Raw genomic sequence first — 27,861 nt, 5'->3', positions numbered from 1 at the left:
AAGAAGCCATGCTCAAAACCACCCAGGAAGTCAGCCATTTTGCATTGAAGCTGCCGTTAGATGGTCATTTTGAACATTTCCTTTAGTGAGTCAAAGAAAATTCAGCCACCAAAAATGGTTCTACTTACCAGCGAGAAATTTACCAGACATGTCGATAATGGGTAGATGGACAAAAAAGTCTCAAGAACATGTCACCAAAAAGACACAGGAAGCCGGTCAATTTGATTTAAAGGGGCCATGTCAAGGTCATTTTGGTATTTTGCAATAGACCTTGAAAGAAAATTCAGCCCCTGAAGCCAGTTTTACGTAGCAACTTGAATGTTGGCGGAGATGTCTATTACGAGTAGACCGACAAAAAAGGTCTAAGAAACCATACCCCAAAACACACAAGATGCCAGCCATTTTGGTTTGAAGCTACCAGTTTAAGAGTTTAAGGTCACTTTGGACATTTCCAGTTGTGATTCTAAGAAAATTCAGCCCCCAAAAATGGTTCTACTTACCAACATGAAATTTAGCAGACATGTCGACTATAATCAGACCTACAAAAAAGCCTCTAGCATGTGTCACCAAAAAGACACAGGAAATCGGCCATTTTGATTTGAAGCCGCCATATTAAGGTCATTTTGGTATTTTGCAATTGTCCTTTAAAGAAAATTCAGCCCCTGGGGCTAGTTTAAAGTAGTGATTTGAATGTTGGCGGACACGTCCATTATGAGTAGACCCACAAAAAAGACTAAGAAATTATCTCCAAAAACACACAAGATGCCAGCCATTTTGGTTTTAAGCTATCAGTTTATGGTCATTTTGAACATTTCCAGTTGTGATTCTGAGAAAATTCAGCCCCCAAAAGTGGTTGTACTTACCAACATGAAATTTACCAGACATGTCGATTATGAGTAGACCCACAAAAAAGTCTCAAGAACATGTCACCAAAAAGACACAGGAGGTCAGCCATTTAGATTTGAAGGCACCATGTTAAGGTCATTTTGGTATTCTGCAATAGTGCTTTAAAGAAAATTCAGCCCGTGGAGCTGGTTTAAAGAAGCGACTTGAATGTTGACAGACATGTCTATTATGAGTAGAACCACAAAAAAGTCTCAAGGAGCCATGCCCAAAAACACAGAGGAAGTCATGCATTTTGGTTTGAATCTGCCATTAATGGGTCACATTTCCAGGTGGCCTGAGAAATCTGTTTGCTTTGTAGTATTAAAATTTGGTAAGTCTTTCATGAGTAGACCCACCAAAAAGGTCTCACGGAACCATGCTTGAAAAGATACTACTTTTCTGGTCTAGAGTAGACATTTTCGGGCAAATCCAAACCTTTTCAGAAGTGTTTCAAACCGAATTTTTGTCCTCAAGTTTTTTTTTTCAAGAAAGACAAATTTTAGTAGGCATGTCTATCATGAGTAGAACAGCAAAATGTTAAGAAAAATCTAAATTGGTCAAATAAAACTGAGCATTTTGGCTTGAAATTGTCATTTTAGAAGTCACTGGGACCAATAGAACATTTAGTTTGTCTCATCTGGATTTCACAAATCACTAGAACTTGCAGCAAAACTCATTTATTTACCTTTAAGATGTGTATCATCTCCATGCTTCACTTCTTCTCCCCTCCTGCGCAATCGCCAGTTGGCCCTCAGCTGCCGCACCACAGCTTGGAGCTCCAACGCCAGCGCCAAGCCGCCACAGGTGAGCAGCGGGGTCTTCAGGCGCCCCCAGCCGTCCTTCTGGCCGAGCTTGGGACTCCACGGGTCCTTCGGCACGGGCATGCTGAGAGGGCAGAAGGGTTGACTAAAAGTCAGTACGAGAGGAGAAAAAGCATAAGGTCAAAAAGGTGAGATGGAAGTGGAGATGCTCTTCAGTAGGTGATGAGGATGGAAATGAACATCTGCTCCAGCCTCCTTCTGCGTTTTCTCTCCTGGCTTACGGGGGTAGTGGGCAAGCTCCGCCCCCTCAGTGCTGTCAGCGAGTCTATAAGACTCGTCCGCCACCGCTTCCTTCCTGCAGTAGTGACTATGTCAAATGCTTATAATTTTAAATTTTTTTTCATCAATAAATAAATGAATAAAAAATTGTAGAAATGAAAAAAAAAATCAGGTTTTATGGACCAATTTTTTGTTCAGTTGTAAAGGGTACCAGGTATGCCAATAAAAAAATAAATAAAAAGGGAAATTAAAGATGTTGAAATACATTTTTAATACAATACATTGTAGTAGTCGATTAATCGATGAACTAGTTAATTCGAATAATCGAGTAATCGGATAAGGAACATAAGAAATACCTGACCTGAGCCTCAAATGGTATTAAAAAAAAAAAAAAAAAGACGATATATGTACAACAAAAGAACAATTGGCTAACTCACATAGCAAAAGCAAAAGCTTAAATGCTATAAAATTCCAACGTTTTTTTTTTTTTTTTATTAATTTTTTTACAATGGTCTTAACAAATAGTTCTAACACATATTTCCACAAAAACGGCTAAATTTACCTTTAAACAAAATTGCAAATGCATTAAAAAAACATCAGCTCAAACAAAAACTTAGCTTAAGTTTGTCTTAAGAGGGAGCAGCTGGATTCAGCCATGTAAAATGAGGCAGAGGGCAGTGTATCCACCAAAAACAATACAACTAAATGCAAACACTTTCAAAACAAACCATTACAACTAGGGTTGTTCGGATCATGTTTTTTTGCTACCGATCCGATCCCGATCGTTTTAGTTTGAGTATCTGCCGATCCCGATATTTCCAGATCCGATTGCTTTTTTTTTTTTTTTTTTTGCTCCCGATTCAATTCCAATCATTCCCGATAATTTTACCCGATCATATAGATTTTGCCAATGCATCAAGAAAAAAATGAATAAAACTCGGACGAATATATACATTCAACATACAGTACATAAGTACTGTATTCGTTTATTATGACAATAAATCCCCAAGATGGCATTTACATTATTAACATTCTTTCTGTGAGAGGGATCCACGGATAGAAAGACTTGTAATTCTTAAAGGATAAATGTGACTTTGTATATTGTGACTAAATAAAAATACCTGACCTGAGCCTCAAACGGTATAAAAAAATTAATAAATGACGATATATGTACAACAAAAAAACAATTGGCTAACTTACATAGCAAAAGTCCGCTAGCTTAAATGCTATAAAATTCCAACATTTTTTTTTTACAGTGCTCTTAACAAATAGTTGTAACACATATTCCCACAAAAACGGCTAGATTTACCTTTAAACAAAATTACAAATGCATTAAAAAAACATCAGCTCAAACAAAAACTTAAGTTGGTCTTAACAGGGAGCAGCTGGATTCAGCCATGTAAAATGAGGCAGAGGGCAGTGTATCCACCAAAAACAATAAAACTAAATGCAAACACTTTCAAAACAAACCATTACAACACCACTTTAATTAAACAAATACTCGAAGCAGCAAAATTCAATTCGAATATATTTTTTTCTAATTGAATACTCGAGTTAATGGAATAATCGTTTCAGGACTACAATACATACATTTTTAAAAATAGAAATGTCTTTTGAATATATTTAGGGGGAAAAATAATGTTTAAATACATAAGAAATTAATTAAAACTGAAAAATGTAAAGATTAGGGATGTCAAACGATTAAAATTTTTAATCGAGCTAATTACAGCTTAAAAATTAATTAATCGTAATTAATCGCAATTCAAACCATGTATAAAATATTCCATATTTTTCTGTAAATTATTGTTGGAATGGAAAGATAAGACACAAAATGGATATATACATTTAACATACGGTACATAGGTACTGTATTTGTTTTTTATAACAATAAATCAACAAGATGGCATTAACATTATTAACATTCTCTTAAGGCGATCCATGGATAGAAAGACTTGTAGTTCTTAAAAGATAAATGTTAGTACAAGTTATAGAAATTTTATATTAAAACCCCTCTTAATGTTTTCGTTTTGTTAAAATTTGTAAAATTTTCAGTCAAAAAATAAACTAGTAGCTCGCCATTGTTGATGTCAATAATTACACCATGCTCACTCATTGTGCTCAAACCCATAAAATCATTTGGAACCAAGCACCAGCAGAGGGCGCCAAACACAAAAAGAACAAGTCACAAGCGGACATTACACTGCTGTCATTTTAATCTGTTTGAGCGGGGCATGTGCGTTAATTGCGTCAAATATTTTAACGTGATTAATTTAAAAAATTAATTACCGCCCGTTAACGCGATTATTTTGACAGCCCTGATAAAGATAAATGAACAAATTACAACTGGAATGAATACAAATTAAAACAAGTAAATAAAATAAGCAAATATTAACATCAATATAAAAAATAACATTAAAATACATTATTTAATGGCACTTTTAATTTTGTACTGAACTATGCATTTATACATATACATAGGTTTTCATTGGGACAATTCTATTTTAATAATTTTGGCACTCCTGGACCTCCACAGTAAAATGAATTGCAGTTTTAACTTGTATTTCTTAAACCTGTAAATGTGTTCTGAAACTTTCTCAAATGTTCCCATCTTTACCTTTGTATCTGTCAAGGGACGGAAAAATAAGTTACCTGGTGTCCTATATATCCTCTAGAAAATGCCTAATTGCTCGGCTAACAAAATTCTACAATGCCAAATATCGGAATTGGAATCACTGCCAGACGTGTACATGCACAGTATAATATTCAAAGAGTATGTGGTGTGATAGTTACAAAAAGGACATTTATACTGTTTGACCCAATGTACATGTTGAGAACCCAATGTTCCTGTCTACAATAATATGATCGAAGCGGAAACATGAGTGTAACCATTCCATTTTTTACAATCAAACGCTCCTCTCAGAAGGGAAGGTCACATGCAGGCAAACAACAAAGATCCAATGATGATTCAAAAAATTGGAAATGTACTCAATGTTCGGGAGATAACGCAGCATGTGAATCAAGGCCAGTGCGTTTACACGCGCTAGAATTAAGTGACTGAAAAAAAATAATTTTTTTTTTTATCACTTTCATGACCATACTACGATATTTTCTTTTCTTCAATGTTCTGATTACTTTGCGGAATATTTTTATTGTTGCATTGGTGTTTCACACACGTATTTTGGGATGGGCAATAAAAAATAAATACGTTTTAATACAATAAATGAATTTAATTGAAGGGTCATTTACGGGGGGAAACCCAATTATTTAAAGCAACACTAGGTACCTTCGTTCTAAAGTATTTTCATAACATTTGTGATGATACGTCTTTTACATTTTGACGGGGTCTGTACCGCTTTCACCGGAACTAAGTGACTTTGAGGAGGGTGGTAGGAACCACGACTTCTGCAAAGATGGCAGAGCAACAAATGAGACAAAAAGTTTTGTCCAAGGAGGAAAAAAAGGCAAACAGGATAAAAGGATACTCAAGAATAAACATTGGCCTGGTTTTCACTCGCTGGCTTGACCCGCAACCAAACCGAACTCATCAGCACTGATGAGTTGGGTGGGGTGGGTGGTTTAGCTACCCTACGCCAAATTGTTGCTAACCGTCATATGCTTTTGTTTAGCCACAACTGGATTTATTACCTTATTACTATTCATTCTTAACAGAACCGATAGAAACAGAAATATTGTTTAAAAAACTTCAATCCATCTGCAGGCGACCGGAAGATCAGGATTTTACAACACTGTGCGCTGGTCCTGATGGGAAACACAGTGTTCCTTAAGGCAAAACACTGTCGCTTTTGTCCACTGGCGTCGCTAAAATCGACTAAAACTGAAAAGTTACCTAGTGTTGCTTTAAATACTATTTTTTTAAAAAGTCATTTAAAAATAAAGTCAAATTAAAAAAGCCATGCGTTATAAAAAAAAATAATTCTAAATAAAAAATAAAAGTAAATACATTTAAAAAATTGTATTAAACTGAAAAAATAAAACCTTTAAAAATGAATTCAAATAAGTGTGGCGCGTGTGTATTTTGTTCTGAGAATTTTATTCCTTCATTTTTTTTTCTTAATGTTGTAACCTCACATAGCCTAACTCTTCGGCTGCAAAAGAAGTCCAATGGCAGACGTCCATTTTGACTAGGGACCTGGAAACGATCTAATGATAACATTTGTCCACTGTAGTAATCACTGTCCCTGAAAAGGTTAAAATTCAACAAGTATTCATGTATTGCTATTAAAATAAAAATAAAAATAATACATTAACCTCTTAAAAATTACCTTAACTGTCCTCGAGCTCTGTAATGACGTCTGAACTCATTTTAATAACAGCATTTCGAGTTAAAAGTTTGTTTGAAAGCAAATCACGATTTGACCGGCCTCTGTCGCAGAGTATGTGACGTCACGCAGTTGTCACGGCAACGGGCGTCGCGCGCAATCATTTAAAGCACCTGCGCGAGGAAAGAAGGAAGCCCCTACTCCCTAGCTACTTGTCTACTAAATTGGACAAAAATAACGAGCGTTTCACAAACGGTAAATAAAAAATGTGAACCAAGTCCACGACTTGTGTTTCCGTTTGCTTTCGCTCGACTTCTAAACGCCTTCAAACTTCGAAGGAGCTTCTAAACATTGCCGCAATGAATCGTGGAAAAGGCGGGAGTTCCTTCGTCGGCGACCCGGCTTGCATAACAGGCTAGTAACAGTGAATAATTCACTTTTTATGACTTGGAAGCTGACCAAGACAACATTTTTTTTTTTTTACAATAAATAACACATAAAAATGTATTCTGAATATGTACCTTCACATCCGAAGCTTTTATGAAGAGGCATGCTGACCATTTGAGGAATGTTGCAATTTCAAAGGCGCCATTTTGGGCATTTATGACATTACACTGTAATGAATGAGTGAAAAAAAGATAAAATGTTGCTTTTTAAAGTGGAGAAAATGTATCCTTTTTCCCCCCTTTTTAGTCATGCGATGGAAAAAGTACAAAGATGGCGCCATCACCTACCACGTACCGGTTAATATACGATTACTGGCATCTGAGGTAGGTCAGCATATATGAAAAGCATTGATAAAACCATCTCACAGAAGTAAAAATTTTGTTCCTGGCTTGTAATCATTTTATTTGTGTTGCTTGGGTCCAAATTAAAGGAAAAGTTACCATTAAAAAGGTAAACATTTGCTAAAATTAGAAGCTATCTTCAAAATTTCCGATTTTACGACCTAGTTATGCAGAAAATATTTGTTAAATGTCATTTTTTCCGTGTTTCAGGTCAAACTTAGTGTATAAAATAAGGAGGAAAATGCTCATATATATATAAAAGCATCAGAACGTATAACAGTAAGGAAAAGTACAAAATAAATTTCAAAGTTGTGACCACACATAGACTTCATAATGTATTGACTGGATGAAAGGCGCCGGGCCGATAAATAGGGGGCCTGCATTGCGAGGCCGTCAAAGTAGAATCACAAAGAGCTTTTTTCGTTAAAAATTCTTTTGAATAAATGCTTAAATCCCGGAATTCTTTGTAGATATGGATGTATATCAGACTCGTTTCTTGGTTAAAAGCAAAAACAAAACGTGCAGTTAGCATTTATTTTACGTAAATATGTCAAAGTACAATGCTAGTCTGTCAGTGAATATAGCTAACGGCCGCCTTATGTAAACAGCTTTTCCAGTGAAAATTCTTGTGAATAAATGCTTAAATCCCCGAATTCTTTCTAGATATAGATGTAAAACAGTCTCGATTCTTGGTTAAAAGCAAAAAAAAAAAAAAAAAAAAAAAAAAGTGCAGTTAGCATTTATTTTACGCGGATATGTCCAAGTGCAATGCTAGTCTGTTAGTGAATGTAGCTAGCAGTCGCCTTATGTAAACGGAGCTTTTCCAGTGAAAATTCTTGTTAATAAATGCTTATATCCCCGAATTCTTTATGGGTATGGATGTTAAACAGTCTCGTTTCTTGGTTGAAAGCAAAAATAACGTGCAGTTAGTATTTATTTTACGTAAATATTGCGAACTATGATGCCAATGCAGTAGCGGCTAATTTCTCCCATTGATTTTTTTCACTTTTTTTTTTCACTTTTTCTGACTCGTCAATACCATTATGAATGTTATGGACCACAAACCCAAACTTTTTGGTAAACAAAAGTGTTTTTATACGTCAATGTGACAAAACAAACTAGGAAATACCACTTGCAACCTGAGAACAAAAAAGTGTTACATGGTGCAATCAGTTATTTATTTATTTTTTTACTTGCACGAGTCACCAGAAATTTACTAAAGGGTAAATTTGATTTTGTACTTCTCTTGATTGTAATGATATTGGAAGATATTTTTGCATTTTCCATATAACTCATTGGCTGCCATTGACGACGATAAACGTCCTATCCGTTTGAAGTGTTCCAGATCAGATCGTAAAATTATCGTTATTCTGATTGACTGTTTAAGAAAAGTATGCTTTTTAGGAGAAAATTAAAATGACTTGTTTATTCTTTGCAACCGCAGCAACTTGCCATAGTTGTAGTAAAATTTAAGCGTGTTAGATTTATGACTTCATTTTCGTTGCAATGATGGTTGGTAGGCATGTGCCGGTATGAGATTCTGACAGAATGATACCCTTAAGCCAAAATTTCACGGTATCACTATTGCAATTACAGCTGTAAAATGTCTTACTTTGAGATATCTGGATTAAAAAAAACAACCTTTTTTCCATTGAACATGATTTTTATTTTTCAAAACATATTAGCAAATTGGAACATAAGTATAATGTTAAAATAAATTGGAAAAAAAGTAACTGAAATATTCTAAATAAAAATAAATGCAGTCCTTTAGGTGATCCTAAACCCACAGCTCACCATTATTACCATCAGAACAAAAATAATTGAACTATTTTCCATGAAAAAACGTGTTTATAATTATAACTCATATCATGTTTACATTATACTAGGCCTGTCAAAATTATCGCGTTAACGGGCGGTAATTAATTTTTCTAATTAATCACGATAAAATATTTGAGGCAATTAACGCACATGCCCCGCTCAAACAGATTAAAATGACAGCTCAGTGTCATGTCCACTTGTTACTTGTGTTTTTTTGTCTCCCTCTGCTGGCGCTTTGGTGCGACTGATTTTTATGGGTTTAAGCACCATGTGTAATTATTGACATCAACAATGGCGAGCTACTAGTTTATTATTTGATTGAAAATTTTACAAATTTTATTAAAACGAAAACATTAAGAGCGGTCTTAATATAAAATTTCTATAACTTGTACTAACATTTATCTTTTAAGAACTAAAAGTCTTTCTATCCACGGATCGCTTTAACAGAATGTTAATGCCATCTTGTTGTTTGTTATAATGAACAAATACAGTACTTATGTACAGTATGTTGAATGTATATATCCGTCTTGTGTCTTATCTTTCCATTCCAACAATAATTTACAGAAAAATATGGCGTATTTTATAGATAGTTAGAATTGCGATTAATTACGATTAATTAATTTTTAAGCTGTGATTAAATCGATTAAAAATTTTAATCGTTTGACAGCCCTACATTATACACACACTTTCTTAAAAGAGACAGTTGCCAGAGAGAAACACATGTTTTACCACCGCTAGACACACTAAACCCGCTGGAGTTAACTCTCTTAGCTAGTGGGAAACCTTCATGGCAGTGTTTACTAACCTTTAATTTTGTATAAATGCCAAATCATATTGATCGTATTGCCTCCTCGGCAGCCACCCTCCGCAAACATGTTTAACACGTCGGTTGGTCCTTCTCTAAGCCGCGGCCATCTGTAAGTTTTCTGTAGCCGAAGTATTCCCTTACCAGCAATTTCGTTTTCTTCGATGGGGGAAATAGTTCAGGAGTTACACCTCCTCCAGCCATCGTGTAGCACAGCTAACTAACTGACACTGAGCAACAGCGATGGGGCAGGGTTGAGCCTTTAAAAATATAGCTAATACCTTAGGGATGGTAGGACGAAATTTTTGTTGTTGTTTTGAAACCATGTTTTCATACCACAGTATAGCCTGAAACAGGTAATCGGCACATATCTAATGGTTGGTGTAACTCGCTAAATTTCTTCAGGTTGAGTGGCCTGAGGCGATTGCACCCAAGAAGAAGACAAATGCGTGCGTAAATCGGGAGGACGTTACCGTGGTGCCAAGATCCAGGGATCGGCAAGGCACTCTCTCTTACGCCTCTACTAGGCGAGTTCAGGTACTGCGTGAAAAGTGTGCTCATTGGGCACGAATTGAACGATTCTCAATTTTTTACTTTTGTTTCAGGGGAAACTGGCAAATGGAATTCAAGAGGCACAAGAATTGATTTGGCCTTTGCTAGAGAGACAAACGGTACCATCTTGATAAAACATACATTGACTTAGAGTGTGTCAGTATAGGGGGTTTTTCAAGTTAGGGGCTGTGGCTTGGTTAATTTTTTTGGGGGGCGTAATTAGGGCCGCTACAATTATTCGACAACTAAATCGATCGAACTATTTTGATAGTCGATGTATTGTTTGGAGACCTTGAACTTTAAAATGTCCAAATCCTCTTCTTTGAGCTTTCTCATCGTAAATATTCTTGTTTTTTTCTTAAATTTTTTAAGTAAAAAAGAAAAATCCCTTTATTTATTTATTTATTTTTAATTAAAAAAGGAAAATGTGTCATTGTCTTTTGCCATCAATGGCAACAGAGTTAATTTTTTAATTGAAAACTTAAAATTCATTAATATTTTAGAATAACTGTAGTTTAGTGCTGTAGTAATGCTCTACAATGCTAATCAATTAAGTTGAGTAATTCGATTAGAAAAAAGCTTTGAATCAAATTTTGCTGCTTCGAGTATTCGTTTAATTAAGGTGGCGTTGTAATGGTTTGTTTTGGAAAGTGTTTGCAGTTAGTTTTATTGATTTGGGTGGATACACTTCCCTCTAGTAGCAACAGTGAAAATGACATAACTCATTTCACGTGACTGAATCCAGCTGCTCCCTGTTAAGACCAACATAAGCTAAGTTTTTGTTTGAGCTCATATTTTTTTAATGCATTCGTAAATTAGTTTATAGGTACAGAATATTTAGCCGTTTTTTTTTTTTTTTTTTTTTTTTTTTTTTGTGGCAAGCTGTGTTAGAACCATTTGTTAAAAGCATTGTAAAAAAAGCATATATATAGCATTTAAGCTAGCAGACTTTTGATATGTAAGTTAGCCAATGGGTCTTTAGTTGCACTTAAATCCTCATTTATTATTTTTTTATACCGTTTGAGGCTTAGCGCAGGTATTTTAATTTTTTATGTTCCTTATCCGATTAGGCGATTATTCGAACTAACTAGTTCATCGATTAATCGACTTCTAAAATAATCAATAGCTGCAGCCCAACTATAGTTAATTAAAAAAAAAAAATTGAAAACATTGAAAAACTAGAAAAAATTCAGATTACTGTAGTATTCCATGAAAGTACATGAGTATTTTTCTTTATTCAAAATGAGATTATTTGCGAACATCGGCTTTGGAAAACAATCAGAAAATAACGTGATCACATCAACTATTAGCAAAAATAATCAATGATTCGTCGACGAGCTAAATCATTTGTGGCAGCCCTAGTTGTAATCTAACTTGATTTACGAGCGAGCCTCGTAAACAAATAACTCTTAAGTCAAAGTATCACTATACTCAGAGAGTAAACATAAGAAAACCAAACCAACTTGTCTGCACATGGAGGAGTTGGAGATGTTCTTGAACAGGTACGACGAAGACAAAATGATGAAGAGAGAGCTGACGCGCAAGTGGTTACACGAGGACGTTTTGGGCCCGCTCCAAAGCAAGCTGGACCGCCACATGGCCGTCTGCAACCCGCTGGAAGTCAAGATGCGGCAGAAGTTGTACCAACGATACCTCCAACACGGAAACATCAAGGTTTGCGGACGTGACGCCCACGCGAGCCCCGTCCGACGTCGAACATTCAGCCTCACCTCGGCTGTACTTTTCAGGGTGACGTCTTTTTGGATGATTGTGACCTGGAGGTATACAACCCCTACCTCTTACGCGACAAAAAGCCGCACAGGTGTAAGGTGAGTGGAGTTGAATTAGTTTGGACATTTCTCAATGCTGATTTCAGCTCAAAATTTGATTGGACACGTATATAATATACATATTTAAAACTTCAACGTTCAGTAAATTGGCTGATTTATTTAATTTTTTGCCATTTGCATATTTTTTTTGATATATTTGTTTGAATGAAAGTTTTTTTTCCAACTCATTGGCTGCTATTGACAGCGATAGACGTCAGATCTCTGGACTGGGCTGCAATGGCTCAGAAGAGAAAAAATATAAAATATGAAACAAAAATTGGGGGGGGGAAATGCAGTGATTCTTCGCTGTAATGTGCTTCAAACTTTGCGCTCTCAGTCCATCGCGGATATTTTTCAATCAAAAAAAAAAAAAACAATATTCATAAATGTATGTATGCATGTATACATGTACAAATCATTGTTTTCTTTTATATACATCTCATTTATATCATAATAGATTTTCAGTGCTTAAAAACTTTTAAACTATTAAAATATACATGAGTGTTTTTTGTTGTTGTTTTTTTTTTTGGGGGGGGGAGAAGGGGTAAAAAAAAAAAAAGTATTATATGTATTTCTTTCCAATGCTGTTAATCTGAATAAATACACTGAACCCCCCCCCGCCCCCCCCCCCAAAAAAAAGAAACAACAACAATATTTATTTATGTAAATACAGTGGTAGGAAAAAGTATCTGAACCTTTTGGAATTTCTGATCTTTGTCAAAATCACACAGATGAAAATAGTTTCTGCTTTAACTAAAACCACCCAAACATTTGTAGGTTTTTATATTTGAATGAGGATAGCATGCAAACAACGACAGAATGGGGGAAAAATAAGCGAACCCTCTGCCTAAGGAGACTTAAAGAGCAATTGAAACCAATTTTACCAAACAGTTTAAGTCAGGTGTGTGCCCAATCACTGGTGAGTGGTTTGAAGCTGCCCACTATAAAACACACACCTGTCTTGATGAGAAGCATTGTCTGATATGCATCATGGCTCAGTCAAAAGAGCTGTCTGAAGACCTGCGATCAAGGATTGTTGATTTGTATGAAGCTGGGAAAGGATGCAAAACCATCTCTAAAAGTCTGGATGTTCATCAATCGACAGTCAGAGAAGTTGTCTACAAATAGAGAGAGTTTGGCACTGTTGCTTCCCTCCCAAGGAGTGGCCGTCCACCAAAGATGACGTCAAGAGTTCAGCGCAGAATACTCAGAGAGGTATAAAAAAAGAACCCTTGAGTGTCTGCTAAAGACTTACAGAAGTCACTGGCACAGTCCAATATCTCTGTGCACACATCAACTATATGTAAAACTATGGCCAAGAATGGTGTTCATGGGAGTACTCAACGGAGGAAGCCACTGCTGTATTAAAAAAACATTGTTGCTCATTTAATGTCTGCAAAAAAAAGGCACTTGGACACGCCACAGAAGTTGTGGCAAAATATTTTGTGGAGTTATGAAACCAAAGTTGAAGTGTTTGGGAGTAACACACAACGTCATGTGTAGAGGAAAAATGGAACAGCTCACCAACATCAACACCTCATCCCCACCGTGAAGCATGGTGGAGGGAGCAACATGATTTGGGGCTGTTTTGCTCCCTCAGGGCCTGGACAACTTGCAGTCATTAATGGAAGAATGAATTCAAAAGTTTATCGGGATGTTTTTCAGGAAAACTTGAGGCCGTCTGTCAGAAATTTAAAGCTAAAAAGAGGATGGATGCTGCAACAAGACATTTATCCAAAACACAGGAGTAAATCAACTTCAGAATGGTTTCAGAAGAACAAAACACACGTTCTGGAGTCGCCAAGTCAAAGTCCGGACTTGAGATGCTGTGGCATGACCTAAAGACAGCGATGCATGCCAGACATCCCAGGAATCTGACTGAACTACATCAGTTTTGTAGAGAAGAATGGGCCAAAATTAGTCCCGATCGATGATCCAGACTGATCTGCAGCTACAGAAAGCCTCTGGTTGAAGTTATTGTTGCCAAAGGGGGGGGGGGGGGGGGCACAAAATATTAATTTTTTGATGGTTCACTTACTTATTTATCCCCCTTCTGTCATTGTTTGCATACTATCCTCATTAATATATGAAAACCCATAAACTTTTGGGTGGATTTAGGTAAAGCACACAGTTTTTTCATCTGTATGGTTTTGACAAAGATCAGATCACATTTGATGGTGATTTCATCCTGAAATTCCAAAAGGTTCAGATATATTTTCATACCACTGTAAGCTACGCCTCTACTTCGCTTATTCTCCGCTGAAAATGAATGATCACTACCAGGCAATTAAAAAAATGTGATTAAAAAATAGAAACTTTTTTTTTTTAAAAATTTGTATTAAACCACCTTATGTCTATTTTTAAAAACATTTTTTTTGCTGCAACAATTTTTGTTTAAACTCTCTGACTTGCAATGGCACTGAAACATAATACTTAGAAGAAAAAAAGATTAAATTACAAAAATATCCTAAAAACATTTTTAAACAAAAGAAATGAAGCATGATCATTTTTTTCCTTTTTAAAATATAGAAAATGAAATGTATGAAATAAAATCCTATTTTAAAAAATACATACAATGCAAAAGTACTTTGTCATATCAGCTTGTCCTAGACTGGTATTTTAAAATGACATTCCCCACACAGCGCAGGACGACTGAACTGAAGAAGCTGTTTCACGAGAGGCCCAAGAGGAAGAACACCGCTCGCTGTCTAGCAGGTAACTACTACCTAACTATTAATCGCTCAATCTGTGCAAAACTTTTGGAATAATACATTTCCATTCAGGTTGTCAGTATAAATGGACACGTCAGAGCGAAGTCCAAGACGGCGGTGACGTCACACCCGTGATCGACCCGTTCTATGTCGAGCCAGCAGAGGAGAGCCACGCACAATACAGCAGGACTTGGTACTTTTCCATAATTTTAACTCTAGTCGTAAAACTCGAAGATCTCTTACATACTTGGAAATTAAAGTATAGTTGGTTTCTTGGGTTGAAACGGCGGTCTCAAACCTTCGGGATGGCGGTCCATTGCGGCCTGCGGGACAATATTTTGCAGCTCTTTGTTCAAGTACAGTGCTAGTCTGTTAGTGAAAATAGCTAGCGGCCGCCTGATGTTAACAAAGCTTTTCCGGTGAAAATACTTGTGAAAAAATGCTTAAATCCCCGAATTAGCTATGGACGTAAAACAGTCTAAATTCTTGCTTAACCCGCGGGTGTTATTTTATTTTGACTAAATTCTTGTGATTTTGTCCAAAGTATGGCTTTTCCTTTGAAGTGTGATAACGAAGTCATTTATGAATATTTTTTCACTTTCAACCACTCAAAAATGTTCATTGGCATCAGACCTATCTACACATTTATAGTTTTTATTTTTAAACATTTTTTTAATGCCCCCTATGGACATTAATAGCAGTATTATTCGAATAGCAAAACTAACTATTAGGGCTGTCAAACGATTAAAATTTTTAATCGAGTTAATTACAGCTTAAAAATTAATTAATCGTAATTAATCGCAATTCAAACCATCTATAAAATATGCCATATTTTTCTGTAAATTATTGTTGGAATGGAAAAATAAGACACAAGATTGATATATACATTCAACATACGGTACATAAGGACTGTATTTGTTTATTATAACAATAAATCAACAAGATGGCATTAACATTATTAACATTCTGTTAAAGCGATCCGTGGATAGAAGGACTTGTAGTTCTTAAAAGAAAAATGTTGGTACAAGTTATAGAATTTTTATATTAAAACCCCTCTTAATGTTTTCGTTTCAATAAAATTTGTAAAATTTTCAATCAAAAAATAAACTAGTAGCCCGCCATTGTTGATGTCAATAATTACTTACACAATGCTCATGGGTGCTGAAGCCTATAAAATCAGTCGTACCCAAGCGCCAGCAGAGGGCGGCAAAACTCCATAAAACAAACAAGTGAGCGTTTCACTGTACTGTCATTTAAATCTGTCTGAGCGGGGCATGTGCGTTAATTGCGTCAAATCTTTTAACGTGATTAATTTTAAAAATTAATTAACGCCCGTTAACATAATAATTTGGACAGCCCATATATAAAATAAAAAGTCTAATCTGAATACTTCATATGACATAGAGGCCCAAATAAGTCCATAAGTCATAACAACAGAATTTCTTTGCAAGCAAATTTATGTTTTGGCCTTTGGCGCCCCCTAGTGACTTTTGGGTGTTAAGACTCTCAACACACAAATTTCTCTTATTTCCATGTTTTTGACTCACCAAAGAAGCGATTGCATCAGTAATCACGGAAAATGCATTATCACACATCAGGTTTACAGCATATCAAAAATTATGATTTATAATATGAGTCAATGAGCCAGAACATAATTACAAGAATTTAGTGCGAATCTCCCCAACCTGTTTGCAATAAATTAGAAATTGCAGCATGGTGCCATTTTTATCTTTACATGTTTTTACTATCCTGGTGAAATATTGGCTTCCTAGTGTAATTTTTCCAATGCTTTTTCTTTGATGAAACACAGAAAAAAAACCTACAAAAAAAAAAAAAAAAGCCAGAATATGGACAAATAACACCAACTTGTTGAGAGCAAGAAAAACAAAAAGTGCAGTTAGCATTTATTTTACGTACATATTGCGAACTATGATGCCAATGCAGTAGCGGCTAATTTCTCCCATTGATTTTTTTCACAACGTATCAAAATGCATGCATGGAACGAAAAATAAAATAATTACCTGGAATCCTCGAACAAATCACTCCGTAGACAATCCTTCCTGTTTGTATGCGGTACAGCGTTCGTACTTTTTCAACAGAAATCCGGCGTTAGATCGCTCCGTGCGTGTTTGTGAATGGCTCCTCTTGATGTAGGCGGCCCCCTAGTTGAATGCGAGGCGCAGTGCATGACCGATCTGACCCATCAATACCATTACGAAGTCTATGTAATTACATTATTACAATTATAGTTAACATTATTATTAACCTTAACCCTAATTAACAATATTTATCCATATATAGGGCAAGTGTGTGGTATGTATGACCCAGAGGTTGCGCTAGACTTTTTCGTTGTCTGTCATTTTGACTGACAGGGTCATAAAAATCCGGTCATAATCTATTTTTACCCGTCACTTAAGTTTTTAAAATGACTATATCTTGATGCAGTCACTATATGTATATACACAATAATACAATAATACTTTATAATAAAGTAACTAACATTAGTGCAGTCATGGATTACAGTAAGCAGGCCAGTGCTGTGTTTCCATATATATTTTTATTATATTATGTATATACAGGATATATATACCCCCCCCAAGTGGGACCTTCCATGATCCTAATACATTTAATAATAATAACATATTATATAATTCCATTTTATATATATATATATATATATATATTTATTTATTTTTTAATTTTTTAAATTATTATTATTAAATAAAAATGCACGTTGATACGACGCACATACTGGAAACTTCCATTTTTAAAAAAATCGTTAAAAAGTTGTATGGACTTACAATCCGCTGGTTTGTTGTTTCCTGTTGTCTTCCGAAATACGAAATATGTTCGTTCATAGCCGACGTGCTACCGTGGTATGCGAGCTCAGCTTAGCAAAAAGAGTACACACAGTGCTCCATATTTTCCTTGAAATAATTTCAGGCTCTGGCTAGTCTGGTCCGCTTTTTGGCTTTATGCCGCTTTCACCGTGTTACCAATTCTGCACTTCTTGGTAATTGGCGGCGTTTTCAACTGCTCGCCGCAGTGAGGAGTGAACCGGCGATTCACTTGATTCGTTGTCATCCTTCACTGCATCAGTCCCTCTTTTTTCACCTCTTTTATCAACACTATCGTCGTGTTGGGGCTTTTTTGAAGAAACTTCGGACACTCAGTTGCCTTGACATTTTTCCGAGTAAGGCAAACGACGTCATGCATCAAGAGAGACAATAGCTAATTAATATGCTCACTCGCCACCCTGTGGTCTGGGGTGTGAATTGCAACCTGTCAAAATGACAGATGGACTTCAGTTTTTTCCGTCACCGTTTTAAAAAACCGGTCAACGACGGAAAATATTCGGTTAACGCGACCCCTGGTATGACCCAAAATGTCTCAATTCTAATCACAGGTTGTGCCCGGGTTACGAAAGAGTTCTGTTCCTACGATGACGACGTAAACCGAATTTCCGCGTAAATTGGAATTAACCCTTTAAGTACCCCTAAATAACGATCCAAAAAGTCCAAAAGTATTGTACAGCGGTACCTCGACATATGATTCCTTCGACACACGATCTTTCGACATCCGACGTAAAATTTGACTCGCCAATTGTTTCTGCATCTGACGGCATGCTCGAAATAAGACGATTTACGACACCGTTTATTCTATGTGCCTTATAATGCAGTGCGCCTGTAATATAAAAAAAGTTTTAAAATAGGCCATTCATTAAAGCTGCAATTTATAATGTGGCGCGCCTTATAGTGCGGAAAATATAGCAGTTCCCTTGTTGCACCCAGACTCTATTTCTAGCCGCCCTGATAAATTGAGTTTGATACCCCTGGGTTAAAATACACTTATAAAGGGAAAATGCAGTTTTTTTAGGCTCATTTTAAATGAACAACTGAACTGACTTGAACCTTATGTGCGTACAGCCTAGACGTACCGTACTTTCTCCGCAAGTACGCCACCCGGGATGGGACGTGCCATCACGAGGGCTGTGGGTTCTCCTGATGATTACCTTGAAGTCCATTTTATCATCCTCACCGGTGGTGAGTAATGAAGCCCCAAGAAAAGAGGACTTTGAGTACAATGGACAGAACTGTACAGTATGTACAATTTATTCATTAAACATGTCGATTTTCTTACATATGTGCTGTCTGAGTTATGAGCTGCCACGCTAGTCATTTTCCAGGACTTGGTCGCTAGTATGTATCTTTTGAGGTCCTAAAGGGCTATGGATTTGAGATCAAGCAAAGCTTTTGAGTGGAAGATAAGATAAGGTGATGAGTTGTCAAGTGGTGTTTCATTTGAGTGGTGTCTCATAGAGCTGCAGGTCCAGCTTGACCCAGACTTCTCCTGTGGGAACTTCGTGGAGCAACAAGCGGCGACTGGCGGCGCCTTTGCTTTCCATTTCCTTTTTGATGGTCGCCACGGGAACTTCGGTGCGGCCCAGGAAGTCTATGAAAAAAAGCAGACATAAATAAATAAATAAATCAAACGCCTTATGATTTTCTAAATTGCGGTAATTGAGTACCTTGAATAATCGACTGTTTTTCGAATTAATCCAGAACTGTTTTTTTTTTCTGAGCCTCCTAACAGTAAATATATTTTCCCAGTTTTTTCTTAGATGTTTGCATAAAAAAATAATAAAAATGGAATATATTCTATCACTTTTTAATTTTTGAAAACATATATATGAGAAATGTTTGATATAGGGCTGTCAAACGCTTAAAAGTTTTAATCTAGTTTATCACAGCTTACAAATTAATCGTAATTAATCGCAATTCAAACCATCGATAAAATATGCCATATTTTTCTGTAAATTATTGTTGGAATGGAAAGATAAGACACAAGATGGATATATACATTCAACATATGGTACATGGGTACTGTATTTGTTTATTATAACAATAAATTAACAAGATAGCATTAACATTATCAACATTCTGTTTAACCCTTTAACACCTAAGCCTATTTTGGCCGAATTTGCATGCATTTGATGTTGCTTTTATATTTCAAAGAAAAAATTGTTCACAATGGCCAAGTTGGGCCCCTTTTTTAAGGACACCTTGAACTTCATGTCCAAACTGTTGTTTTCTTCACTGACCAATTACAATCCACATTTTGGACCCAAAAAGACAAAAAAATCCCAAAATATTTTTTCAAAATTTGTAATGTTGATGTCCCATTGACAACCAAACATGCTCGACCAAACGTTTTGAAGATTGATAATATTTATTCTACTTGTTAGGACAAACATTCAATAGAAAAAAATAAGATTGAATAGTTTTAGTTTGACAATTCAACACAAACAGCAAGTATGGTCAAAGGCGTTTTTGGCCTTTACACATACTATGGTCAAAACGGGTTATATACAGTGCAAAATAGTGAGGAAAAAAAAATATATATATCATCTAACACAAAAAGGGTTTGGAGGATATCTCTTTTGAAGTTAGGTATTATACCCACCACCTTATCTTAAGTATATAGTACATGCAACCAAGCTTCTCGAACACTCATCTTTATAATATTTGAAAAGATTATAGTGTAGAAAAAATATATGTAACATTGAAAAAAAGTTATTTCAAAAATATTGACAAGTAGTTGAGTTCAATTCAAAATTTTCTGGCATACGACCCAATAAAGTTTTTTTTTTTTTTTGTTTTTTTTGTTTTGTTTTTTTGTTTTTTGCGAACTCAATAAAGCTTATGCATGAACAGGACACAGAGCTGCGTCACACACAACGTCACACAGCCTACTCTTTTGCCGTTTGCGCGCGGCTGTCAGCCTGTCACTTCTACTTGCCGAGACGCCGACTCATCCCAGGAAAACAACGACAAATACGGCTCATCTTCTTCCTTGAGTTAATGAAATAATGCATTAGCTTACGCTAAATTTAGTTTTAGATTTATTCTGCACGTTTCAAAGTCCCTCGCTCAATCCAACCGGCCGTTGCTTGCTACTCGTGTCTCCTTTTCCTTAGTTGGCGCCTCGCTCGGAAATTTATTAAAAATGTCCACATTCGGTTCGCCCTTCCTGACATCACAACGGCTCTTGGGATATATGTATTCTTTTGTGCGGCTTTCGGTTTTGAAAAAGGACAAGAAATGATGGAAATATGGAGATAGATATATGGTCCATGCAGCGTTTTAATGCATATTTACGAGTGCAATAAAGCTATAAAACTCAAATGACATTATCTCCCGTTTTTCTGGGTCAATTGACTTCAAATAAAAACTGGTGTGGACATCAACTTCCGTACTTTCAAACGAGACCAACCAGCAGCACGTGGGTGACGTAATTACAGCGTGACGAAGCTTCAAAGACGACATGCGTAAACGCGTAGCTGCCGACACGTTCGGTGTTAAAGGGTTAAGCGATCCATGGATAGAAAGACTTGTAGTTCTTAAAAGATTAATGTTAGTACAAGTTATAGAAATTTTATATTAAAACCCCTCTTAATGTTTTCGTTTTAATAAAATTTGTAAAGTTTTCAAACAAAAAATAAACTAGTGCCTCGCCATTGTTGATGTCAATTTTTTCCCATTCATTTTCAATGGCAAAAAAAAACAATCCCCAAATCAACAGGAAATGACCAGATATCAATAGGACGTGCACCCCAAATGTCCCCGATTGCATTGACGCTTATGGAGGGTGCTGCCATTGACGGACATGGACGTCCAATTTTCCCAAGCATTTCTAATGGCGTTTACTTTAATGCCATTGACTGGCATTATTGTCCATTCCATTGATAGACCTGAGTGGGGCTAAGAAATGTATCTCCACAGAGGAAAGACCCAGGTGTAATTTCTCCCGAAATAGCAGTTTCTAGTTACATAGTGCTCATGGATGGTGCTGAAACCCATAAAATCAGTCGCACCCAAGCGCCAGCGGAGGGCGAAAAAACACCAAAAAACACAAGTAACAAATGGACATGACACTGTCATTTTAATCTGTTTGAGCGGGACGTGCATTAATTGCGTCAAATATTTTAACGTGATTAATTTTAAAAAATAATTACCGCCTGTTAACGCGATAATTTTTACAGCCCTAGTTTGAATTAAAAGAATGGAAAAACCAGGAAAGTTTTTTCCCCCAGATAAAAAAGATCATTTTCGTTGAAAATGTACTTTTAAAAAAAGTTTTTAATAAAACAAAAAAAAAAAACAGGAAATATTCTTTTATTGGTTTTATTGATAAAAACAAACAAAAAAAAAAAAACTAAATATTTTATTTTTGTAGTCCAGGATGAAAGCAGAGGATTATTTGCTAATAAATCAAAATGCAAAAAATAAACAGTAATGACCCATCTTAAAAAGAGCTTGTGGCACTCCTACTACTACAGTATAATTTGTTGTAGTCCAATATATGAAAAACCTGATCATATTTTCATGAGTCTTTTTAGATCCCGGTTTTTACTCACCGTCTGGTGAAAACTGGTCCTTCTCAAAGACGGTGATGCACAGGACGTCCTGGTAGAGGTCTTTGACGAAAAACTGGCAGTTGAAATTCCACTTGGGGTTCAGTGTGTTGCTAATCGATCGGGACGTGTAGCACTGTGCCCCCATGGTCAGCTCGCAGTAAGGGTTGCTCTTTCCTGTGAGGGTCAAATGCAGACACGTTACGAGAGCTTTCTTCGGTGACGCCGCTGTTAGTTTTACCATTGGGCTTGCAGGCTTTAAGCTCCTGGGCTTCCGAGACGGTCACCAGTAGCCTGCCGATGCCGCCGGTCTTCAGCGAACGAGCTAGCAAACGCGGCCTCGTGAGAGGATGACACTAGAAGACGAGGCGGCCACGCGGACGTACCTTGATAGGCCTTCTCACGTTTTTTCTTCTCAGTCTCGATGAAGAGCTCCGAGGCCGCTTTGATTTTTTGCACCCACGCTGCCCTATGTTTGGATATATTAGACAACACTTATCAACTTTGTGAATTTTGACATCCGAACTGCGCGGAACTCAAATGTGACCCTCAACTCCTTCGCTACCTTTGAAGCTAGATAAAAAAATATATATATATTTTCCTTCGCTACCATTGAAGCTAGATAACAAAAATATATATTTTTTCCCTTTTTTAAAATCAATAAAGTTTTTCAGTGCAAAAAAATAAATGAAAAAAACAACATAATGCATAAGACATAATTAAAACGAAAATTTAAATTTTTTAAAAATATTGAGAATATATGATTTTAAGAATAATATACAATAAATATAACAGTAAGGAATAAATATATAAAAATAAAAATTGGGAATATTTACTGTTTTTTTCCCCGTTTGAAAATACCCGTTTTGAAAGTAAAATTAAAAATATTTTCTTTTGTTATTAAACTAAAAAAAAAAAAAAAAAACACTTAAATTGTAAACACAAATACGATTTTAATAAAAATATACAATTCATTAAAATAAAAAATGAGCATTTTAATAACTAAAATAATGTATTTGTAATAGAAAAATAAACAAAAAACTAAAAAATTGCAAAAAAAAAATATAAAACTGGTGCTGCAACAATTAATCGATTAATTTGATTAGAAAAGAGCTTCAAATCAAATTTTGATGCTTGGAGGATTTGTTCAACTTGTGGCGTTGTAACGTTTTGTTTTGAAAGTGTTTGCGTTCAGTTTTATTGATTTGATATGACATACACTGACCTCTAGTGGCAACAGCAAATAAGAAAACTCATTTAACATGGCCAAATCCAGCTGCTCCCTGTTAAGACCAACATAAGGTATGTTTTTTTTTTTTGTTAGCTAATGTTTGTTCATGCATTTGTTAGTTCATTTAGAATTACTGTATATTTAGCAGATTTTTGTGGGAATCTGTGTTTGAACAATTTGTTATGAGCATTGTTATTAAAAAAAAACAACAACAGCATTTTATAGCATTTAAGCTAGCAGACTTTTGCTATCTAAGTTAGCCAATTGTTCTCTTGTTGTACTTCGGTCCTCATTTGTTTATTGTTTTTTATACTGGTTGAGGCTAAGCTCAGGTATTTTAATTTATTTTTAAATGAAAGTACATTTCTGCATGGTTTGAAGAAACACTCAGGAATTTATTTTGTATTCACATTTCATGCTCTTTTGAAAGTGCAATCTTGGTAAGCCTTTGTTTCACATCCCCTAAAATTTATTCTGCGACGCATTAAATGTTCCTAATTGGATTATTTGAACTAACTAGTTGATAGAATCATCGACTACTAAAATAATCGATAGCTGCAGCCCTAAAATACACAATCAGTGCCAAAAAAGAGTGGCGGCACTAACCTTTCATTCAAGGTGTCCGTCCTGAGCGAGTAAACGCGGTCGATGTGTGAGACTAGGAAGAGCGGCTCGTCGCTCGACGGGTCCGGCGGCATTTTCACCAAAACTTCATTGAGGAATAGCGGCTTTTGTCGAACAAAAAAAAAAAGTCACGCTAAGTGTTACACCGGCCGTCGGCACTTTTGCTCACCGTCTTGTACATCTTGAACTGAATGCCGCTCTTAGGACCGAAGAGCTTATCGGAGGAGGACAAAGATTTGGTGCTCTGCGTCAGGAGCAGGAAGTCGTTAAAAAGAAAAGCCCACAATTCCCGGCTGCTTTTGGTCTTGTGCAGACGGCCGCTGTGGAGCAGCTTGCGTGGCCCCAGGCAGTTAGTCAGCGAGTTGAACACTAAGTGCTACAAAAGGACAAAACCGTCACTGCCGGAAACTTGAGAACTTCTCGTCTCTGAAGCGAGAGCTCACCTCGATGGCGCCGTCGCACTGCACGTGGCTCTGGATCCACTCTAAACGATCCGAGTTCTCTTTCTCCCTGACGCCCTCGTTGACCTGCGAGCAGAGCTCCTCGGCCCGCTCCAGAGCGTCCCTCAGGGGCGAGTGGTCCGCCTGGTGCTCGGGCGTGTGCTCCAGGATCTAGAGTGACATCAGGTGCTACGTTGGAGAGCTACAGATGCTAAGGAGGGAGTACCAGAGTATGTTGCCATTACGTTTTTGATGAGCAGAGGGTAGCGTGTGATTCTCTGCATGGGCTTGAGGAGGAAGCTGGATAGAGGCATTCCTCTGCAGCGGTAGTTAGTGGCAATCTTCTGCTCCGCATAGTAAGGACAGACGGATAATCTTAGACCGTTGACAGTGAGAGACCAGCAATCCGTTTGAACTGGCAGCAATCCAACGACCGCTTCCAGGCCCTCCCTTCTATTTAATGACAAACTAATATACAGTGAATTCTCAGTATAGGGGTGATGAGCCACATCCGGCCCTCAACCCGCAGCTTGCAGGCTCACGATTGGTTGTCGAGTGACAAATTGATAAAAGTTTGAAAGCATTTTGTAAAACTCATCATTGTTCTATAATGACTATTTCAATATGTTTACAGTTTTGTTTGAATCAAAAATAAATTAATAAAAGATATATTAGAATTCAAATTATATTCATATTTAGTGTCTTTCTTTTTAAAAATGCATATTTTAAATGAATTAAAAGTATTTGCTGTCTTTTTGTTTTATTTAAAATAAAGTAAATTATCCATCATCTTATTCTTATTATATAAAATTATTTTGTAGTTATGTATTGCATTTGCTGTTTCATTTTAATTTAAAAAAATTCTTAAATGTATTCCAAATTTTTTTTTTTAAAAGAAAGAAATTTAAATAAAATACACTATTTGCCTTTTAAGATATTTTTCCATTGGTTCCCCCCTTTTTTAATTTAAAATACTTTTTTGGGAGAGGGAGATGATAAGGAGATTTTAATTTTCCTTTTTTTTTAAATGGGAAAAACAAATGTAAATAAAATATTTGCCTTTTAAATTAAGATCTTTCCATTGCCCCCCCCCCCCCCCCCTTTTTAAAAATCATTCTATGTATTTGCCGTGTTATTTTTGTTTTATTTATTATTTTGGAAAAAATGATAAGGATATTTAGACTTTTTCCCCTTTTTTGAATTGGGTAATTTCGGGGAGGGAAATTATAAAGAAAATATTTGCTTTTTAAATTAAGATATTTCCATTCCCCCCCTTTTTTTAAATTATTTTATATTTAGTATTTGCTGTTTCGTTTTAATTTAAAATATAAAAAAAAAAGATATTTCTACTTTTTTTCCCTTATTTTTTTTCACATTGAAAAAAAAATGGAAAGAAAAAATTTGCTTTTTGAATTAAGGTATTTCCATTGGTTCCCCCTTTTTTAAATATATATTAAAAAAATTACATTTTTAAAAAAATATTTGCTTATTTTTTTTTGTTATTTCTTCTAAACTATAAGGGAAAAAAGATAAAATAAGAATATTTACTATTAAGTTGAACGAGGATTTGGACCATTTTGAGGTCAACAACGTCTGTAAACATCTATTCTCAAAAGTAGTAGTCCATAAATTTTAGATATTGATGAGTTGTCGAATAGTCCAGTGGTCCCCAAGCACCGGGCCGCAGAGAAATAATTACCGACTGCAATCTGGCCTGTGGCTCTTGACACATCAATATCCGTATCTACTCTACAGACTAATCCGAGTAAAGATTTCTATAGGTTGCCATCTAGTGGTTGGCTGCAATTACTAGCGTGTTTGCACACCTGTAGCAGCCTAGCGCCAGTCAATGTAAACAGTAATTTTAGCTGCTGCTGGCTGTGTGTTGCTGGCGGTGACGTCTTTGGACAGCTTTTTTACCACCTGCTGAGCCAGCAGAGGACCCTACTACGTAGTCCATTCTGCATAATGTGGCTAAAAGCCAGCAAATGAGGCAACAAAAGCGAACGTTTCACGATTGGAGAAGAACTCATTATGCTTGCGACCACGGATATTTTCTGACAAGTTTTAGGAGAGGCCGCTGTTTAAAAAAAAAAGGTTAATTTGGTGTATGCTGAGTGATATTTTATATTTACTGTCATTTTCTGCCACACATTACACCGGTCCGTGGTGCAAAAAAAGTTTGGGGACCACTGGATTAGTCAACAGATGGTGACACCTTGAGGAAGTCCTTGAAGTCTGGCTGGTCATGCATTTTGCTCTGCAGCAGGGCGGCAGCGTTGAGCTGGCAGGAGCAGAATCGGACGTAAGGCTGCATGCGCGTCAGCTCCGACGCCAGTAGCTCTCCGATCAGCTGCACCGGCATGTTGTCGCCGCCCATCTTCTTGCGCACGCGCAGAGCCCTGAAAGCAAAGCGCATGTGGAGATGACCACTGACAGACGTCGGTTTTGATGTACTCACTTGAGCAGTTTGCTGTTACACATAATGAGCTCCCGCCAGTTGACGAATATGACACCCATCTCCGCTTCTGTTAGTCGGCCCGATTCTGACATTGGCTTGTAGAACACCTGACAAAATGGAGGGTTGGCGTTGAGTGATTTTGTTTTCATTGATTTTCACAAAACATAAAATGTGTTGACCTCCAGCACTAGCTCCAGGTCGTCCACGTAGGTCTCCTCGGTATGGATGAGCTCGTGGATGTAACCCTGCCGCTTCCTCTCCTGTGGGCTCATGGTCTCCAGGGTCATCAGGTCCGCGCACCCTTTGACCCCGACACCCGCCCGCACACACACACGAACATCAACAAAACACACAAGTTGGCAAATGTGTACTCTAAAGTTGTTTTATTTATATTTTTTCATTGGCGTAGACCGAAGGGTGAGCAAGTGAAAGTGAGCTTGCATAGGCCGGAATGGAGGGAGCGCAAATGCTGGTGATGTCATGACGGCGTCTTTAGTTTGTGCCATTACAAGCAGGAAGGCTTCACATTGGTCCGTTTTAGTAAGGCTGTTAGGTTTGCTAGTAATCTCCATTATTAGGTATATACGTATATGTGTTCCTAATATTGTGGTGGCATTTTACATTCATAATAGGCAATTTTATTTCCTTAAATGTATTCTTTCTACCTAAAACAACCCCACATCGCAAATAACAATTTTTGTAGAAATTTTCTGATATTTCCACTTTTTAGTTCAGTTCTTTGTAAAGGCAAAGACGGATGAACTGACTATGAGGCTGCTTTTTGTTCTAAACATGCCAAATAAATAAAAGGAATTTATTGATAAGTACCAATTTCTTTGTTATAAAAATGTTTATATTTTTATTGTAAATACATATATTCAAAATTTTCTCTATACATTTTTCTATTTTAGGATTTTCTCATTTTAGCTGTTATAAATCCCCCCCAAATTATAAATGTTTATAAATTTTTAGTGTTAATTTTT

The 27,861-nt window shown here is 36.4% G+C and overlaps 3 protein-coding genes across 10 annotated transcripts in view; 1 reads left to right on the top strand and 2 right to left on the bottom strand.

Annotated features, from left to right (window-relative positions):
• LOC130907412 (cAMP-specific 3',5'-cyclic phosphodiesterase 7B-like) overlaps positions 1 to 6,328 on the bottom strand; it is a 33,685-nt gene extending 27,357 nt beyond the window's left edge. Inside the window, exons 1-2 of the mRNA XM_057822453.1 lie at positions 6,209 to 6,328; positions 1,571 to 1,791 (exon numbers count right to left, since the gene is read on the bottom strand). Coding sequence (XP_057678436.1) covers positions 1,571 to 1,769 — 199 coding nt within the window. The 5' untranslated portion in view covers positions 1,770 to 1,791; positions 6,209 to 6,328. The remainder of the gene's footprint in view (positions 1 to 1,570; positions 1,792 to 6,208) is intronic.
• Positions 6,329 to 6,373: 45 nt separating this feature from the next.
• On the top strand, positions 6,374 to 19,092 carry LOC130907413 (uncharacterized). The gene is made up of 10 exons (XM_057822455.1): positions 6,374 to 6,460; positions 6,544 to 6,619; positions 6,899 to 6,975; positions 10,022 to 10,153; positions 10,222 to 10,287; positions 11,648 to 11,842; positions 11,917 to 11,997; positions 14,640 to 14,712; positions 14,781 to 14,901; positions 18,635 to 19,092. The coding sequence occupies exons 2-10, from the start codon at positions 6,565 to 6,567 to the stop codon at positions 18,711 to 18,713; spliced, it is 879 nt and encodes a 292-aa protein (XP_057678438.1). The 5' UTR covers positions 6,374 to 6,460; positions 6,544 to 6,564; the 3' UTR covers positions 18,714 to 19,092.
• Positions 17,289 to 27,861, bottom strand: part of LOC130907410 (intersectin-2) — a 59,016-nt gene continuing 48,443 nt past the window's right edge. For 4 of the 8 annotated variants that reach the window (XM_057822444.1, XM_057822445.1, XM_057822446.1 and 1 more), the window contains 11 exons: positions 27,058 to 27,179; positions 26,879 to 26,985; positions 26,636 to 26,819; positions 24,663 to 24,761; positions 24,421 to 24,588; positions 24,147 to 24,353; positions 23,960 to 24,081; positions 22,509 to 22,591; positions 22,364 to 22,447; positions 22,126 to 22,299; positions 17,290 to 19,160 (listed from right to left, as the gene is read on the bottom strand). In XM_057822444.1, coding sequence (XP_057678427.1) covers positions 19,006 to 19,160; positions 22,126 to 22,299; positions 22,364 to 22,447; positions 22,509 to 22,591; positions 23,960 to 24,081; positions 24,147 to 24,353; positions 24,421 to 24,588; positions 24,663 to 24,761; positions 26,636 to 26,819; positions 26,879 to 26,985; positions 27,058 to 27,179 — 1,505 coding nt within the window. In that variant the 3' untranslated portion in view covers positions 17,290 to 19,005. Of the gene's footprint in view, positions 19,161 to 22,125; positions 22,300 to 22,363; positions 22,448 to 22,508; positions 22,592 to 23,959; positions 24,082 to 24,146; positions 24,354 to 24,420; positions 24,589 to 24,662; positions 24,762 to 26,635; positions 26,820 to 26,878; positions 26,986 to 27,057; positions 27,180 to 27,861 lie in introns of all 8 variants that reach the window. The other 4 variants (XM_057822443.1, XM_057822449.1, XM_057822451.1 and 1 more) reach the window with 2 other exon arrangements.

Source organism: Corythoichthys intestinalis, chromosome 19, assembly GCF_030265065.1.
Source record: "Corythoichthys intestinalis isolate RoL2023-P3 chromosome 19, ASM3026506v1, whole genome shotgun sequence".
Classification (NCBI taxonomy): Eukaryota; Metazoa; Chordata; class Actinopteri; order Syngnathiformes; family Syngnathidae; genus Corythoichthys; species Corythoichthys intestinalis.
The sequence above is the reverse complement of the archived record's forward strand: the minus strand, read 5'-3'. Positions and strand labels throughout refer to the sequence as shown.